Source organism: Macrotis lagotis, chromosome 8, assembly GCF_037893015.1.
Source record: "Macrotis lagotis isolate mMagLag1 chromosome 8, bilby.v1.9.chrom.fasta, whole genome shotgun sequence".
In the NCBI taxonomy this organism is placed as follows: domain Eukaryota; kingdom Metazoa; phylum Chordata; class Mammalia; order Peramelemorphia; family Peramelidae; genus Macrotis; species Macrotis lagotis.
Window position 1 is genome coordinate 189800791 of NC_133665.1, and position 17087 is coordinate 189817877.

General features: G+C 40.3%; 1 protein-coding gene across 1 annotated transcript in view; it reads left to right on the top strand.

The window, feature by feature from the left end:
- Positions 1-17087, top strand: part of CDK13 (cyclin dependent kinase 13) — a 105410-nt gene that overhangs the window by 65062 nt on the left and 23261 nt on the right. Inside the window, exons 7-8 of the mRNA XM_074199218.1 lie at positions 7966-8155; positions 9397-9453. Coding sequence (XP_074055319.1) covers positions 7966-8155; positions 9397-9453 — 247 coding nt within the window. The remainder of the gene's footprint in view (positions 1-7965; positions 8156-9396; positions 9454-17087) is intronic.

A 17087-nucleotide genomic window follows, 5' to 3' on the forward strand; every position in this document is an offset into this window, starting at 1 on the left:
TTTTTCCTGGTCTACTGAAACAAAAAAAAAGTCTCGGTGATCATAGGATATTTAGACTTTTTAACATCTGTAGCACATTTACATAGGTAGCGTTCAAGCCCTTGTAATTCTCATCAAGTTTTCTGCCTGCCCTTATCCCTTCCTGTAATTTGATAATGATTTTGATACTGGTTCTAAATAGTTGATGGTTAAGATATGACTACTATATCCAAAAGGAACTCATACTATTCCATGCCTTCCTGCTTTCTTTTTTGAAGTAAGTATGGATGTTAGTAGATTCTTGATTATTCTCATAGCCTTTGGCCTCTTCTGGTTTCTCAGACTGAGTCCTGGTTTCTGACATTCTATTCTCTATTCTTTTATATTCATTGAAGTCATCAAGTATCAAAATTTTTTTAAACCTGGGTTTGAGGATATTGTCATGTTCATTGTAGATTCTCAGCTTCCTCATTCTCTCTGCAACAGATTTCTGATATCTTAATGATGACTTTTTTATTTACACTCACGATTATCAAGTATTCTATCAAAGATGTTCCTTATTGTTTTTAGATATCTAAGAAAACAATTATGCCCAAATTATTTTTGTTCTATTTAGGATGAACCAGTGAATCATCCTTCCATTGAGTTGCAATAGCTTTCTTTTTATACCGAGAATACCAATAATAATGTGATTTAATTCTACTAATTTGGTATTCTGTTTGTTTGGACCCTTAGATCCACACATGATTTTTAGGGTGGCTGAAGTTTAACTATTGGTTTATGAATGGTCCAACTGGAATCTTAAAAATCCTCAGTGCCATTTTCTATCCACTTAGCTACTATCTCCAGGCCAGTGTGGGGACTTAAGACTTTTTTGTATGTTTCCCACTTTTGTGGCTTGCTGTAGCCCAAGCCTGTACTAGTTGGTGACCAGCCTCTTGGTGCAGAGCATCTCCAGTCCTGTTGGGTTAGCACATGCCTCAGGGTCACTGTTGGGCTTCCAGGAGACATTAGCAGAAGACCAGAGAAACAAGTGAAAAGGGAAAGAAAGGTAGGCTAGTGAGACTTTTAACAAGCATTTTGTGGTGTTACATCCTGTCATTTTATGATAGACGGTTTTGATTCCCCTTTTCCTCTGTGTCCGGTGAGTGCTTTTCTTGTAACCACAGTAAAGCCCAACATCAGTTGTTCACCCCTAGAGCAGCAGCACAGGCCATTACTCCAAACTTTCTGTCCCCTTCCTTGCTATTGAAAGCTTGGAGAGATTTTTTTCCTCTGCTCTGTGAGGCAAGATGGGTCCAGAAAGTCTTCCTAACTTGGCTTTTTGTTGTATTGCTATTATTGTGTACATTATTATAGTTATGTTGATGAATGTGGTTTTCTTCTGCATCACCTCCTGCAAGATCCACAGTTTGACATCTCTTCCAGCTCAGTGAGATTCTGTTCCATTTATATTCAGCCATTCCTTGGTCAACAGCTATTTATTTTTGTTTCCACTTTAAAAGTGCATAAATATTTTAGGACTTAGTGAATTTCTTTATCTTTTACCTCCTTTGACTGTATATCCCCATAGAGGGATTTCTGGTTCAGAGGAAGAAATCCTTCAGGAACATTTTCCCCATAATTCCAGTTATATTTTCAATTCATGACTCTTTGAACAGTGCATTAGTGTTGCTGTACATCTTTTGTAACATTTGCCAGTTTACAGGTTGTGAGATGAAAGATCCGAGTTGTGTTAATTTGCATTTTTTTATTAGAATTGTGGAGCAATCTTTGATATTGCTATCAGTTGTTTGGAATTATTGTTTTCAAAACTGTTGGTGTCCTTTGGGAATATAACTGTTGGTGAATATCACACACACACACACACACACACACACACACACACTCTCACTCACTCACTCATACATACAGACACGTCCACACTAGCACCACCATCATCGTTGTCATCTTTTTTAGATATCTTAGCTGAATTCTGTTACTGATATTTGATGCTAAGAATTTTTTCTTGGGTTTGGCCATTTTCTTATTTCTTTTTTTCTGACTGTAATGATTTTGTTGTGCAAAACTTCTTCATTTTATGTTGAAATTGTTGATTTTTACTTTTTATGAACGCCTTTGTCCCTTGATGGGTTGGCAGATATTGAGACTTAGGGGTCAGTTGACCGTATAACCACTTCTTCTTGCTCAATTGACAAATTAATCTTTTTTGAATATCTATGAATATTAATATATTTTGGGTTTTCTTACACCACACCCATGGCCTTTTTTCTGCTGCAGAAAACAGACCATATATGTTCCTGTTTCAGTGGGGTTCAGTTTGATTTGGGACTGGGATTGAGAGCTATTCAGATTTGATCTAATCTTGGAAGGCCTCATTACTCAGACTCTATTCTGGTGATGCATTTCAGGTTACTCCTCTGTGCCTATACACTTGGTATTGGTAGTGATGCAACTGACTTCTTTAGGCCAATTCATTGTGTATCCCATACAGATTATTTATTTATTTATTGATGGATTGATTGCAAAGCAGTGGGGTTAAGTGACTTGCTCAAGACCACACAACTAGGTAATTATTAAGCGTCTGAGGCTGGATTTGAACTCAGGTACTCCTGACTCCACGGCCACTGCGCCACCTAGCCGCTGCCCCCCCCCATTTAAAAAAAGTGCTTTCATTTCATTTTCTTGTATTATCTGGAAGGATTCAAAGAGGAAACTTATAAGTTTTCCATTTTAGAAGTGAGCATATTAATTTTCCCCCAAAAAAGTCTTATAAGAGTATTTTTTTTTAATGGCATGGAGTTTCCTATGATTTCTCAAAGGCCTTGCCAGTGGAGAATAAGCTCAGGACAGTTCTATTCTGCTCAAAGGACATTGAAGCTATGCCCACTACAGACGTATGTTTACTTTTCCAGGACCAGCTTCATTAAACACAGAGAAGTAAATAATCTCCAGTAGGCAATGAATTCTTAGGTATCAATAATCTATAAAACATAAAAGAATTCAGAATGGATCATATTTTTGTTTCCTGTTCCATTTCTGTCTTGGCAGTGACATGGGTGGAATTGGTGTCAAGTATTCCAAGAATCAGATAGATTTTTACTATCTTCAGTAAAAGAATTAGCTTACTTGTTGATGTTCTCAATGTGAAATCCTTTCCCAGTCACTAGTGAATGGACATCCTCCTGGAGTAAATAAATCATATAAATTTTTACATTGTCCATCTAAATCAACTGAGAAGACAAAAGATAATTTTAGCTTCATTGAAGAGTAGATGGATTCTGTGGGTTCTGTGAGAATAAACAGGAGTGGACTGAATAGGTTTTATCATATGTCTAAAGTGGAGCCCAGGTCCTAGGTCTCATGGCCACCTTGATTCTAGTGCTTTGAAACAGTATTTGTACAAAGGTGGCCATGAGGACATTGTTTATTCCAGTTTCTGATGGAGAAGATCAGGAAAGAATCTATCTACAAGGAAGTTGTGCTGTAGATGAAATCATTGAAACTCTCAGCACATCTTAGGACTTAATGAAGTGTACTGTCTTGATTTGCTACTTGTTGACTTCCTGAAGAGAGGAGCATGAGGAATGACAGAGAAAAGATTTTGAAAAATAAGACCAAAGGCCTTTGGACTCTAGAAGTTTTGTGCCTCTTCTGTTAATCTTTTTTTTTTTTTTTTTTTTTTGCAAGGCAAATGGGGTTAAGTAGCTTGCCCAGAGCCACACAGCTAGGTAATAATATTAAGTGTCTGAGACCGGATTTGAACCCAGGTACTCCTGACTCCAGGGCCAGTGCTTTATCCACTGCTCCACCTAGCCGACCCTGTTATCTTTTTTGTGTGTGTTTTTTTTGTTTTTTTTTTTTACTATGTTCTACAGTAGTTTACCTGCCCTTTGCCTGCAGCTCTCCAATAAGGAGGAACTCACTGCCTCCTGAAAGAGACCCATTCTGCTTTTGGGGTAGCAGACATCTGACCTAAATTGATCTTGTTTCCCAGTGTTCCTGTTTCTGCCTCCTGGGCCCAGGAATGTGCTAATTGCTTGTTAATTTTAAGAAAGCATTTAATTTGGTAAAGTGAAATGTTCCTGTAAACTCTCCTTTTCTCTCTCAAGGTGTGGGACATTTCACATGTTAAAATCATATAAGAAAGATTCTGTATCGGAGATTATAAATTTGATTATAAATAGCAAATGAAGCACAAAATAGGAATGTACGGGCTTGTCCAAGGTGTTGGCCTGTTGGCCATGATTGTGAAGGCTTTCCAATACCGGGTCCAGATTCAGATGCTTCTTTTTTGGAAATAAAATTGTACTGATTAACTCAAATCATAGAGCTCTACTGAGCCTCCTAAATGAGATTCGGAACACTTAAGAACTCAGTTCACAAATTCTTAGACTACTCTTAAATTAAATGTCCTGGAAATAGTTTTTGAATTGCTAACAAGAAAAAACATATCTATTTTATTTTAATTGGATAGAATAATATTGACATTGAACTTTGTATTTGTTTCGATTTTTGTAGTTTCTCTTTATTCACATTTGAAGCCATCGGGTGTGGGTTCTTTTTTTTTTTTTTTTTTGGTTTTCGCAAAACAATGGGGTTAAGTGACTTGGCCAAGATCACACAGCTAGGTAAGTATTATATGTCTGACTCTAGGGCTGGTGCTTTATCCACTTCACCACCTAGCTGCCCCCCAACCATTGTGTGTTTTTAAAATTATTTTTTCCAATTATATGTAAAGATAATTTCAATATTCATTTTTGTAAAGTTTTCTCTCACAATTCACCCCCCCACTGTAGGATAGCAGGTAATCTGATATAGATTATAAATGTACAATTGTATTAATACATACTTCCATATTAGTCACCCTGTGAAAGAAAAGTCAGAACAAAAAAGGAAATCCCATGATTAAGGAAAAAGCAAGAAGCAAATTTAAAAAGGTGAAAATAGTATGCTTTGATCTGTATTCAGATTTGATAATGCTTTCTCTGGATGTGGTTGTCGTCTTCCATCATAAGACTTTTAGAATTGTCTTTGATAGTTCTATTGCTGAGAATACTGTTTGATCATCTCACAATGTTGTGTTTGTGCTAGTTTGTGCTAGTCTTTCCAAGTTTTTCTGAAATCTGCCTGCTCATCATTTCTGATATTCATATACAAGTTGTTGAACTATTCCCCAAATTAATGGGCACCCCCTCCCTTTCTAATTCTTTGCCACAAAAAGTGCTGCTTTGAATATTCTTGTACCTGTGGGTCTTTTTCCCTTTTTTGTGATCTCTGGAATACAGATGTGGTAATGGTATTGCTGGATGAAAGGGTATGAAGCCTTTGTTTCTATTATTCTTTGTTTGGCCATCACTTGGTGTGCATTGACTTCTCAGTTCTGTCTAAATATCTTAGAGTTTTTAATGGTTAGGCAGGCTGTGCCAAGAAAAGAGCCCTGATGCTAGTCTGAGGTTTGTGGTTCAGATCTTCCCTTTGATGGTTCAGATCTTCCCTTTGATGGTTCAGATCCTTGGGACCCCTCTCCTTATCTCATTTCAGTTCCCTGAGTCAGAGAGTTAGATGTTCACTTGGACCTTGGAAGTCTTTTTGCAGTGGAGACACACTGGACACTTTTTGTTATGACTGGTATTATTTGACGTAAAGCCAGAAATGTGGACTATAGCTATAAAATGAAAAACTCAAAAGAAATGATGAAAGTGAGCATAAGCAAGATTGGCTCATAATTGCAGATGTGACAGTTTACCTAGAGAATACCAAAAAGTTGAGGAACAATTTAATCTATACAAAGTCTTCAGTAAACTATCAGGCTGCTAAACAAATATATTGGTATATTACTTTCAAAGCTTGGGTTGAAGAAATTGGAGAGAAATTCTAGTTGAAGGAACTGCTTTAAGTGTTTGGTACCAAATCTTTGGCTAGTTCATAAGTATGACAGAATATAACGCAGAAATTGGTAGTGGAATTGTTTGTCTGAAGATGGAAACAAAGGGTGTTGAGAGTTGTTGCAGTTTAGTCCAGTTCTTCATTTTATAGATAAGGAAGTTGAGACCAAGAGAGGTAACCTGATTTTGCCCAAGGTCATGCAAAAAAAATTAATGATAGGATATGAACTCAGGTCCTTGAATATAAAATTTCACACTCTTTTCATTATACCATTCTGGAGGAAGGTTGACATTACTAGATGCAAAATTCTTGGGGGGGGGGGGTAGTGCAGAAAATTGTTGCTGGAATAAGTTAGATAAGAAAGATGTAGAAATAAATGTATATAAAAAAAATAAATGTTTTAGATCTCCCTAAGAATATGTGTGACAGGAAGGGGAACCACAGAGAGACCAGTGGACAGCCCATACCATGTGGCGTCAGAGAGCCAAGGAAGGTCATTGGTTATTTTGGGCCGATCCCCTGGGGAGCACTGATAAAAAAATAGAGGGAGGAGAGACATGGTTGGGTTCCAATCTGCAGCAGCAGCATTGCTGACATTTTTACAGTGCTCACTGTGGGCAGGCGCTATTCTGAGGCAGGCAGGTGAAGTGATTGGCTCAGGATTTTACAGTTCTGTTCACCCTCTTGGGCTGTTGGTCAGGAGATGGCTGGAGACAGCCCTGTTTCTTGGGACCTCCTCAGTAATACTGATAGCTAATGGCTGAGATAGATGTCAGGAAAGCTCTCTGTAAAGTGGAAACTGGCTGAGGGCCCTGTCGCCTGTGGGGGAAGGGAGTCCTGACTATCTCTTGTGGAGAGCTTGTCTGCACTGTATTCATTTGTGAACGTGGATGACTACAAGGCTGCCTTCCCAGGTCCAGTGTTGTATCCCCATCACTCAGCGGGGTGTCTGGCCTCTCAGAAGCAGCTGAGACTGACTGGTTGATGGCCACAGACCCAGCTTGATCTTAGCACTGTCTAGTTGCAGCTTCTAGTTAATGTACTGCTGCGTTTCCCTGCATCGAGTCACACCCTCAAGTCCTCCCTGCTGCTTGATTTGACTTTTTGAGAAGCCAAGGCTTGAGTGACACCACATACTGTTTCGTGATCAGTCATGGAACCTGCAAACATAATATTTGAACCTAAACCATAGTCTTTAATTTAAAACAAAGGTGCTTGGATTTCAGTATGTCTTATGAAGACTCTGTCTCCCTGTGGACAAGGTAGAGGCTGGAAAAGAACCCAGGAGACTTAGTTCTGAACTATTGTACTAACTGGATTCTGAGTGGTGATTATTAGATTGATGGCAGCTTTGGTGGTAGGGAGAGGGTACAAGGGGGTACCCTGTGGCTCTGTCTGAGTGTCCTGCTAATGTGCTAGGATGCTGGAAGAGCTGGACAGATCCATTGACAGGTTCTGTTTTTTTTTTTTTTTTTTTTATTAGGATTGGATTTTACCCCTGTGAGCAACTCCCAGTATAGAAATATCCTCCTTAGAAAGCTGCTTTGGGGTCCTTGAGTGGCAACATAACTTGTCTGTGGAGTCAGCCTGAATGTGGCACATGGACGATTTTAAATTTCCAAAGTTACTTAGCCCTCTGTATGTTCTGCCACCTTGTCTTTCTAAATGAAATTTTATAGGATTAAATAGAAATGTCTGTACTCTGAAAAGTGTATACAGTTGGAAATAGTGCTCAGCATTGATATGAAGTGCAAATTTAATGACTCATGTTGATGTTAGCCAAGAAAGTTAGTATTGTGTTTGTGTTTGTTAGAAGCATTGTCTTGAGATGGAGGGAGTGAATGTTCTGCCCTGCTTCCAGAGAAGAAGACTCTTGAGAAACTGAAGGGAAGGGAATCCAGGGGAGGGGGATCAGGCCAGCAAGAGGTTGCCAAACAAAGAGCAGATGGGGAGCAGCTTTAGGGACCTGAGGAGTGGGAGATGGTCTGGAATGGGACTTGACATGTTGTGGGTGGTTACAGAATGCTTGTGGATTGATCTCGAGGACTGAAGACTGAAATGAGTAACACTGTGTTCCTTCTTTCCCTTTTCTCTTAGGTGCATTTTATTTGGTGTTTGAATACATGGACCATGACCTGATGGGCCTCCTGGAATCAGGCCTGGTTCATTTTAATGAAAATCACATCAAGTCCTTCATGAGACAGCTGATGGAGGGTTTGGATTATTGCCATAAGAAGAACTTTCTACATCGAGATATTAAGTGTTCCAATATCCTACTAAACAATAGGTATGACTGAACTTGGTAGTTTTGTGTTTGTGAATGTACAGTTTTTGGGGGGGGGGGGTTCCTTTTTAAAGCATCCAGTAAGACAGCATGTTTACTCTGGTTCCACATGATATTAGTTTGACAGTAGGGCTAATCATGGATAGTTGATGAAAGTGTTGATTGAATCTGACCAGAATTGAAATTCTGGTTTGGGGAATTGATAAATGAAGACAGAATCCCCTAAGTAAGCAAGGGCTTTGTCTTGTGGCCCACTGTGATGTGGTCTTTGTACTACTGCTTTCCTTGGCAAATCAGAGCACTATTTCCATTTGACTAATGAAAATCCTATGTTTGGTAGAAGACTTGATACCTTTCATTTTGATCATTATTTTCAAAGTGAAATGGAAAGTCCTACACAGAGGGCCTCCATCCTGCTCCCCAGGCCTCTGGGAGCTGGTTCAGAGTTCCACTGGCTTCATGTAGACTGAACTAACCTTTTAACTTTCTCCCTGGACAGATTTGGGTCTCACTGTGAGGGGCTGATAATTTTTTTTTCCTTGAACCAGGAACTTTGAGTTATTCTCAGATGCCGGGGGTTACTTGTGTGGAACAGTAGTACCAAGGAGTCACCTAAGTTCCTAAAATGGATGTGGGATGGGGAGTAATCCTTGTGATTGTTTGCTGAACATTGGGGTGGTTCGCCCAGTGATCCCAGGACTCTGCGACCACATCGCCAAGGCCCTTTGTGACTCATAGAGCTCCCTGGCCTCTGCCCATTTCATATATGGGGACCCTTGATGCATTTTTTTTTAATCTTCTCATTTATAGCTCTTCTTCCTGGGTTGATGTTCTTGGTCATTGTGAGTAAATGAAATAGAGTTTCTTTAAATTTTATAAAGGGCTCGTGAAAATGCTTGCCCAGATGAAAAATATTCATCTTCACACTCTATGGAAGTTGGGCCTCTTTAGTGTGTATTAGCTGTGTTAACACATGAACAAATGTTTTCTTTGATACTATGAGGGCAGATGACCCTGAAGGGAAGTGGGAAAGAGTGGAGGAATGGGCCTGGGCAGTACTTGGGCTTCCACCCCTGATGTGAAGCTTCTGACTAATTTGCTTGATCCTCAAGCTCGTTTTCCCATTTTTGCTTTTGACCATGTTTTCTTGTATCAATAATTGACATTGTGTGATTTGATTGGAATGGACAGCTCACAACCAAGTTGATTATGTTGACATTGCTTATTTCTCCTCTTTCCCCTAGAGGGCAGATAAAACTAGCCGACTTTGGACTTGCTCGATTATATAGCTCAGAGGAAAGGTAAGATGCAACAAATATTGTGAATTTAGTGACCCTGTCCCCCAAAACATGACATGAGTTTTCCTGCCTAAGCCTGGGAAGGGTGCTTGGGTCATCAGGTGGTCTGTAATGAATGACTTCCAAGAGCTATCTGATTGATTACCTTCATTACTAAATATCTCTAGGACCTTAACAAAACCTCATTGATTTGAATTTATAAAGACTTGGTGCTTCTGAAAGTTGGGAAACCATTTATTCAAGTCAGTCTAATTGTAAGAAAATGCTTTATACAGGATGTCAAAATAAAGTTAACTTTCTACAAATTAAAATTTTTTTAAGTTTACATTTATTACCTGCACACATTATCTGAATTATGTTTAAATGAATAAATGTAACATTTGATGGTCGATATGCTGTTGGTCCTTGTGTCACTGCATTGAGAATTAAATGTATCCACTTGGTCTTTTAAAGGACTTCCCCCAGTGTGGATCTCATTAGGGTTTCAGATTTTGTGTCTGGCTTACTTTTCAGAAGGACAGTGTTGAAGATTATTTGTGGCCCTTGACTTTAAATCTGGGGAGGGAGGGATTTGCTTGTTAAGTCTATATTTTGTGTAGGAAAGCTCCAAACACCGGAGAAACCCTTCTCCCTCACGACTTTAATTAAATGCTGAGAAAATTTGATAAGATATAGTGTGTTTTATTTGTGGAATATTTTATTGGATTTTAAATCAAGTGAGTTTTCCTTTTGTGACTTTTTCCATAAATAAAAAGTGATTCAACAGTTTATTCTTGGAAATGACATGATTTGCAGTATAAAACTTTTGAAAGGTATATAAGGAGAATGAATTACAGATTTTTATACAGCAAATAATAATCTCTTAGCTTTAAGAATAAATGAATGCATCTTGGACTGAATTTAATCCCAGAGTTTGAAAGGAACTCTTGGAGCCATTAAATATACAACTTTTCATTTAAAAACTCAAAGCTAGTTCAGATTTGATTTTAACAACTCTTTCTTATCCTTAGGGAAGCCAATTCTCCAATTCAGTTTAGTGTCACTATAATTTGCATTGCAAAACATCATTGATTCATCTACTTAGAGCATAGCTTGTTCTTTTTTTTTAATAAATCCCTAAGATCAGCTACTTTGATTTTTTTTGTTAATTAAGTTTTTTTTTTAAGAATGTCTTGGTGGGGGGCTAGGTGGTGAAATAAATAGAGCACCAGCCCTGGAGTCAGGAGGACCTGAGTTCAAATCTGGCCTCAGACACTTAATAATTACTTAGCTGTGTGGCCTTGGGCAAGCCACTCAACTCCATTTGCCTTGCAAAAATAAAAAAAAAAGATTGTGGGAGGGGGAGCAGCTAGGTGGTGAAGTGGATAGAGCATCAGCCCTGGAGTCAGGAAGACTTGAGTTTAAATCTGTGTACACCTAGCTGTGTAACCTTGGGCAAGTCAGTTAACTCCACTGCCTTGAAAAACAAAAAATAAAAAAAATAAAAGAATGTCTTTCTTGAACTCTTGGTAAAGTATGTCTAAGAGATGGGGACATTTTCCTGATTTTTAGAGTAAACTGAGAATAATCTGATTCAGAATCTTGCAGTGCCGATTCTGAATATGTTTGTTCTTGTGGATTACAGAGTATTGGAGTTGGATAGACCTTAGAGATCTTCCAGTCTACCTTCCCAGCTCCCCCTCAGTTTGCTGATAAGTAAGCAGAGCCCCTTAGGTGGGGTTGGGCCTGGCTCCTGTTGTTGGTGAAGCCAGAGAGAGGCTTAACTCTGAAGTTTCCTGACTTCTCTTGGGCTGTCTTTAGTTGAAGCTGGGGAATTAGAGCTGAGTGGGTACGGAATTGGGGGGGGGGGTAGAGTGGGGAAACAGTATGTTTCTAAGGAGGATTCATGGACGGGCTCACACTGGATGGGACCCTGGAGGCCGCTTAGTCTGACTCGCTCATTCTTCTGATGTGAACACTGAGGTCTAGGGAACTTAAGGAACTTGCCCAGGTAGGTATCAGGAGGCCATTGAACCTTGGGTCTTTATTTCTAGACTCACGTTTGTGGTTATTGAAATTACTGTAAAATTATTGTTTTCTCAATATTAAGCTGTATGTGTCTTGCATGAATGGAATATTCTTTCCTCTTATGTTTTGAAGAAATGCTAATCAATTATAAATTAACTATAATTTTCAATTTAACAATATCTCCATAGTGACTGATCTGTTAGAAAAATATACCCAACATTTAGAAATAAAGTTTAAAATGAGGGATGCCTTGAGCATGAAGGGCTGACCTGGATAGTGGGGAGATGGGAGCTCAGAGTTTGGCTTCTCCTACTTACTTTCCCAGGTGACTGGTGAGTCACTGATCTTCTCTGAGATTGTTTCTTTGCGGAATTTAATTTGTTCAACATTTCCTCTGAGGAAGTCCCTGGGCTGTCCCCCAAAAAAGAGCACCCCTAGGCTGGAGGGGCTCCTTTGTGGATGTGGGAGTTTCACAAAAATAATACAAGTCAAAAATATTGTGAAATTATAGAGGAGGGCTCAGACCAAACAGCATAGGAGAGAATCAAGAAGGGATGGTTTCATGGAGAAAGTTGTACCAGAGCCAGGATTGACAGGAATTCAGGGTAAATGGGGGCGGGGGGGTGGGATGTTGTTTCATCAATGTGTGTGAAGAGGCAGGGAAATGATAGCAGTCTGAATTCATCAGGAAAATAACCTAGAAAGAGAAGGTAGTCTTTCCTGAAAACATGGATTGGAACCAAATCCTGGAGGGTTTAGGCTGGTGGGGGAAGTGGCTTTCTGGGGAGGTAATGCAGAATGATTGAAGATTTTCAAGCAGCCTGGTGACATGAAGACATTGATGCATTAGGAAATTCATGCTGGTGATTGCAAAGTGTCAAAGTGTCGTGTGTGGTTCTCCCCCCCTCCCCCCCGTTTTCTACAAAGTATCTGGTAAGCTATTAGACTATAAAGGTGGAGTGGTCTTCTACTAAATTGCCTTCTGTAATCTGATAGGGGATTATTGATTTTAGGGAAGGCAGAATTTAACTCCAAAATGTTCTGGCTTAAGTAATGCAGTGACTTTCCCTTTTTGTTTGATCATTTCCAGAATATAGAAACATTGTATATCCATTTTCCACATGATGTTGCCTGTCTTTAAAGATAGAATAATCCTTCAACCTTTCCTTTTATACAAAAGTTATGCCAATTTTTATAATGATTTATTTATGAAAGAAAAAAGTTTACTTACCTATTCTTTAGGAATCTTATCACCACCTTGATTTTTAAAATAATGTGGCTTCTTTTATTTACAGAAGTCTTTGTTGATGTCATTTATTTCTTCACTTTTCATTTGAAAATTAATGGAAATGAAAGATGACCATTTTCTGGTTACAATTTCTTCTTGCCCAAGATATTTTCAGTTCTGTTTTATTTCAGTTTCATGCTGAAAGACAGGAAGCTTCTACTAGGCATGAAAAGAGATTTATTGCTGAGAGTTTAAAAAATCTTTGCCTGTTTTTCTTTGATTATAAGACATGGAAAATATAGAAATTTTGGAGTCTCTTTAACTTTTCCATAGTGAACTGTGATGGACAGAATTCCATAGCTGTCCATTGCATTAAAGTTTAAATAAGAGGCAGAAACCATTCAATGAGTATAAAAGAAAGGTAGGAAGAAAATTAGCAAGACAAACTGAATAGGAAATGACGTTAATCTCTAGCTCAGACTGGAGAATAGAATAAAACATCCCTCGAAAGTTTGAGAGAAGTATTTCAAAAGGAGTCCAGGGAGAACAGAACTGAAAGAAGCCAAAGGCATTTGAAGTTTCTTTCAGGAAGTTCCAAGGGAGAAGAATGTAGAGAAGCCAGGAGAGTGAAGGAACTGAGACAGAGGATTGTTCTCCCGGTCTGCTCAGGGGAAGGAAGAAGTGAGTGGGACAAGTTTGCCTTTCTCTGCCCAATGGCATCATGGCCAGTGGCCACTGCAGGTCCTATTGGACTCATATTTGTGCTGCCAAGACTTGTCAAACCCAGTGGACTTTGGTACTGAGGATGAGAGCCAGTGATGCTGCCTGAAAAAACCTCTGCTCTGGGCAAAGAAAACCCCAAAGTTTCAGGACACAGATGGGCCCCTCATCCTGGCTCTCAGAGAAGGTTTTTAGAAAACAATATTTGGTTAAGAAAACCATATTTTTAGCCCAGGGAGACTGTAGCTTAAGAAGACCTAATAATAATAATAATAATAATAATAATAATAATAATAATAATAATAATAATAATAGATGTCGATATAGATATACATACATACATACAGATATGTTTGCCTGGACATTTATAGGTCTAATTAAGAGGTAGTTAAGTGGAAATGGAGAAGGATTTGAGAATATTCTATACCTCTTTAAAGGCAGATATCACAGAGAGAGGCAGGTATGTCATAGGGAAACACTTGGTGGAAAGGCCCCAGTGATTCTTGGGAGACAATAATCCAAGAATAGGGACATTAATGATGATTTCTGTTGTCTACATACATCAAGCAGGAATATGGAAGAGAAACTTCGATACTTGGGGAACAGAGACAAAGTCTTCCTCTTCATCATCACTGTGAGTCATGACTAAAATATGGAAATGAATGAGTATGCTCTACTCAAAAGAGGCAGATTAGGTAAAGTTATATTTTATCACAAGAAGATGTGTTATTGAGAAAATTTGTGAAAAGCATGAAGAGGGGGTGTAGTATTTTATCAGTGACTATTTTGTGATGATCAATGGAAGGAGAAAGGAAGGATTTTAATGTGGCAGTACCCTGTATATCCAGACCACACAGGCCTGGAGGAACCCCACCAATCAGCTATGATTGCCTGGATCTACCTGCTTGAGCCTTCTCTCTACCACAGCCAAACATCTGGTCACTTTGTGTATTGCCAACAGCTTTATTCTTCAGAAGATAAGGGACTGGTCCTGAAGTGAGGGCAGTAATAGCAGTTTTTCAAGGAGTGATTAGATTTGTTCCTTTTGGAAATGGCAGAGAAGCAGATTTCAGTTCATTGAAAAGGCAAATTTCCTCATAATGATGGCTATCCCCAGGTAGCATGAACTGGTTTTTTTTTTTACTAGTGAACACAAGGAAATCTAGATGAGCACTGGCAGGGTATGATTTCTATCGACTCACCTGGTTGTGGTCAGACTGGAGTTGGTGATCTCAGAAGTCCCGACTCAGATCCAGTCATCCCGGGACCTAAAATCCCACAGGAGGAGTCTGTTCAAGAGGAACAAGTCCCCATGATAAGGATGAGATAAAGAGAGGGAGTTGGCTGCAGAGACCCTGGTGCTCTGGAACTTCAGGCCCAGCTTATCACCTTGAAAGGTCATGGGTAACCCAAGAGAAATCCAAGAGCCTAGAGCCCTGTAATAATTATTTCAGAAAAGCAGTGGCTCAGAACAAGCTGAACTTGGCAACAGCACAAAGGGAAACAAGGCTTTTGAAAATGCCTAAGGAGAGGAAAAGAGAGGAAAGCAGAGCTATCAACATTGGAAGGGCTGGGGCAAGGGGTCTGGATCTTTGAGAGAGAGAGAGAAAAGGCAGAATGACCCAGCTCTATGTCAGAAAGGGGACTGTTAGAGTGCTGACTGCTGAGAGAAGCAGCCTTGGGCTGAGCCCTGCTCCGTCCACCGGCGCCTCTCCAAGATGATTTTCTTTATCTGCCAGAGAGGGCTTATCTAGCCAAGGTTTCTTATTTTATACTTTCCATTGATTTTTAATAAATTCACTCAAATTCTGTATATTTAGTGGTTAAGAGATTTTCAGTTAGAACAGACAAATGAGAAGAAAAAGAGAGATGAAGATGTGAGGGAGGTGAGACAACTCCCCCATCTCTCCGCTCCGGAGTCATATTTGTAGGTGTTCTGGGGAGGACTTATCCCTGTTCTGTGATTCTGTCCTGTGGTCCCTCTCCACGGGATGGTCAGGGTCTTTGAATGCAGGTCTGATACTCTGTATGCTTTCTCTCTATCACACTGGGATCTCAGGTGGGATGAGTAGATGGTATTTGCCAAGTGCTGGGAAGCTCCACAGGAAGCCCAAAGAAGGACAGCCCTTGGATACCTGTCAAGTTGGAGAAGACAGTGCTGAAAGCAGCCAGGGAGCCTGAGTGACAATGGGGAAATCCTCAGGCAGAGGGTGGAACACTTGGCAAATTTCTTTATTTATTCCCTGAGCCTCATCCTCCCTTTATTACTGCCGGAGAGGTTAGCAATCTGAGCAAGATTTTCACTTCCAGTATTGTATTTTAAAATTATTTTTGTTAAGTGTCGAGGGCTAGAATATTTAAAGCATATTCAAATTTAAACATTTAAATTGGATCCCACATTGACAAAATTTTTCTTCAGAGACTTTGGAATTGTGCAGCTCTTTTGAGGATCCCAAGTTTCTTCTGAAAAAGTCTCATCTTCATTAAGCAGAACATTGGGCTCCAGGTGGGTTGTGAGGGTGTTGAAATTGAATTGAAAATAAGTAGAATGGAGAAGAGTGCAGCAGCCCCTGTGGAGTAGGAGCCAGCTGCACAGACCCCCGAAGGAGAAGGGGGATGGAGAAGGGTGGCAAAGACCCAGGCAGGGGAAGCCAAGGAATTAGAGTGGGGGGGGGGGGAGAACGTCGTAGCATTTTAACTTAAGTCTTTGGACTCCAGAGTTATTTTCTTGCTGTGCTTTCAGTGTCAGAATTCAAAATGAATCATCTTTTCTCAATGTCAGGCCCCCGCCCGCCCCCCCCCCCCCCCCCCATCCACTTTGGCCTTGCAAAATTGGCAGCTTGACAGTCGCCCTCTTCTCCTTGTAGGAAGACAGCACCACCTTGTGGGGTTTAAAGGATATTGCCCCTGAGAGATCTTTGAACTCAGGTTACCCTCTGACAACTTGGGGAATAAATGGGACTTCAAATTGGGGTTTTTTTAGGTAAAGATGCTGCAGTGGGTTACAATTCTCCAGCTCATTTTACCGATGAGGAACTTAAGAGGGGCTTGCCCAGGGTCATTTGTGTCCAGGGCCAGATTTAAGGCCCAGGCCAAGGTCCACCTGGCTGCTCCAGTGTTTGTTCTGTGCCTACGACTTTTGTCTTTTCCTTTGTGTTCCCACTTTGCTTCCCTTCCCAGTGTGACTCTCCCTCTCCCCCCCCCCCCCCCCCCAGCACACACAGACACATCACCCACTTTATAGCTGCATATTTTTCCCATTCCTAATCCAGTCTCCTGAGTAGCCAGTAGTAGCTAAAGGCTCTCTTGGTCTAAAGCCCCTTTTAGGCAAAGGATCTTGGCAACATGAGCCTGGTCAAACAGTCCTTCTGGAAGAAGCCACTTCTCAGGAGAAAAGAGCTGCCGTTTCTCCTGGGCTTGCACATTGTACCCTGCAGGGACGGAATCAGCCCCTGGGGAAAGGGCTCATTGCCCCAGGAAGAGAGCTGAGGGGTAGGGGAGAGTCAGCTGGGGCCAGAACAGCTTCCTGGGGTGGAACAGCTTGACTCTAGGCTTCAATGGAAATCTTAGCAAGAGAGTGTCTGGAGGTGTGTGGGGAAGAGGGGAGGGGTGATGACAAATCCAGTAAGAAACCTGGTAGGACCGTCTAGAGATGTTAAACCTGACTTTCCAGTTCAGAAAT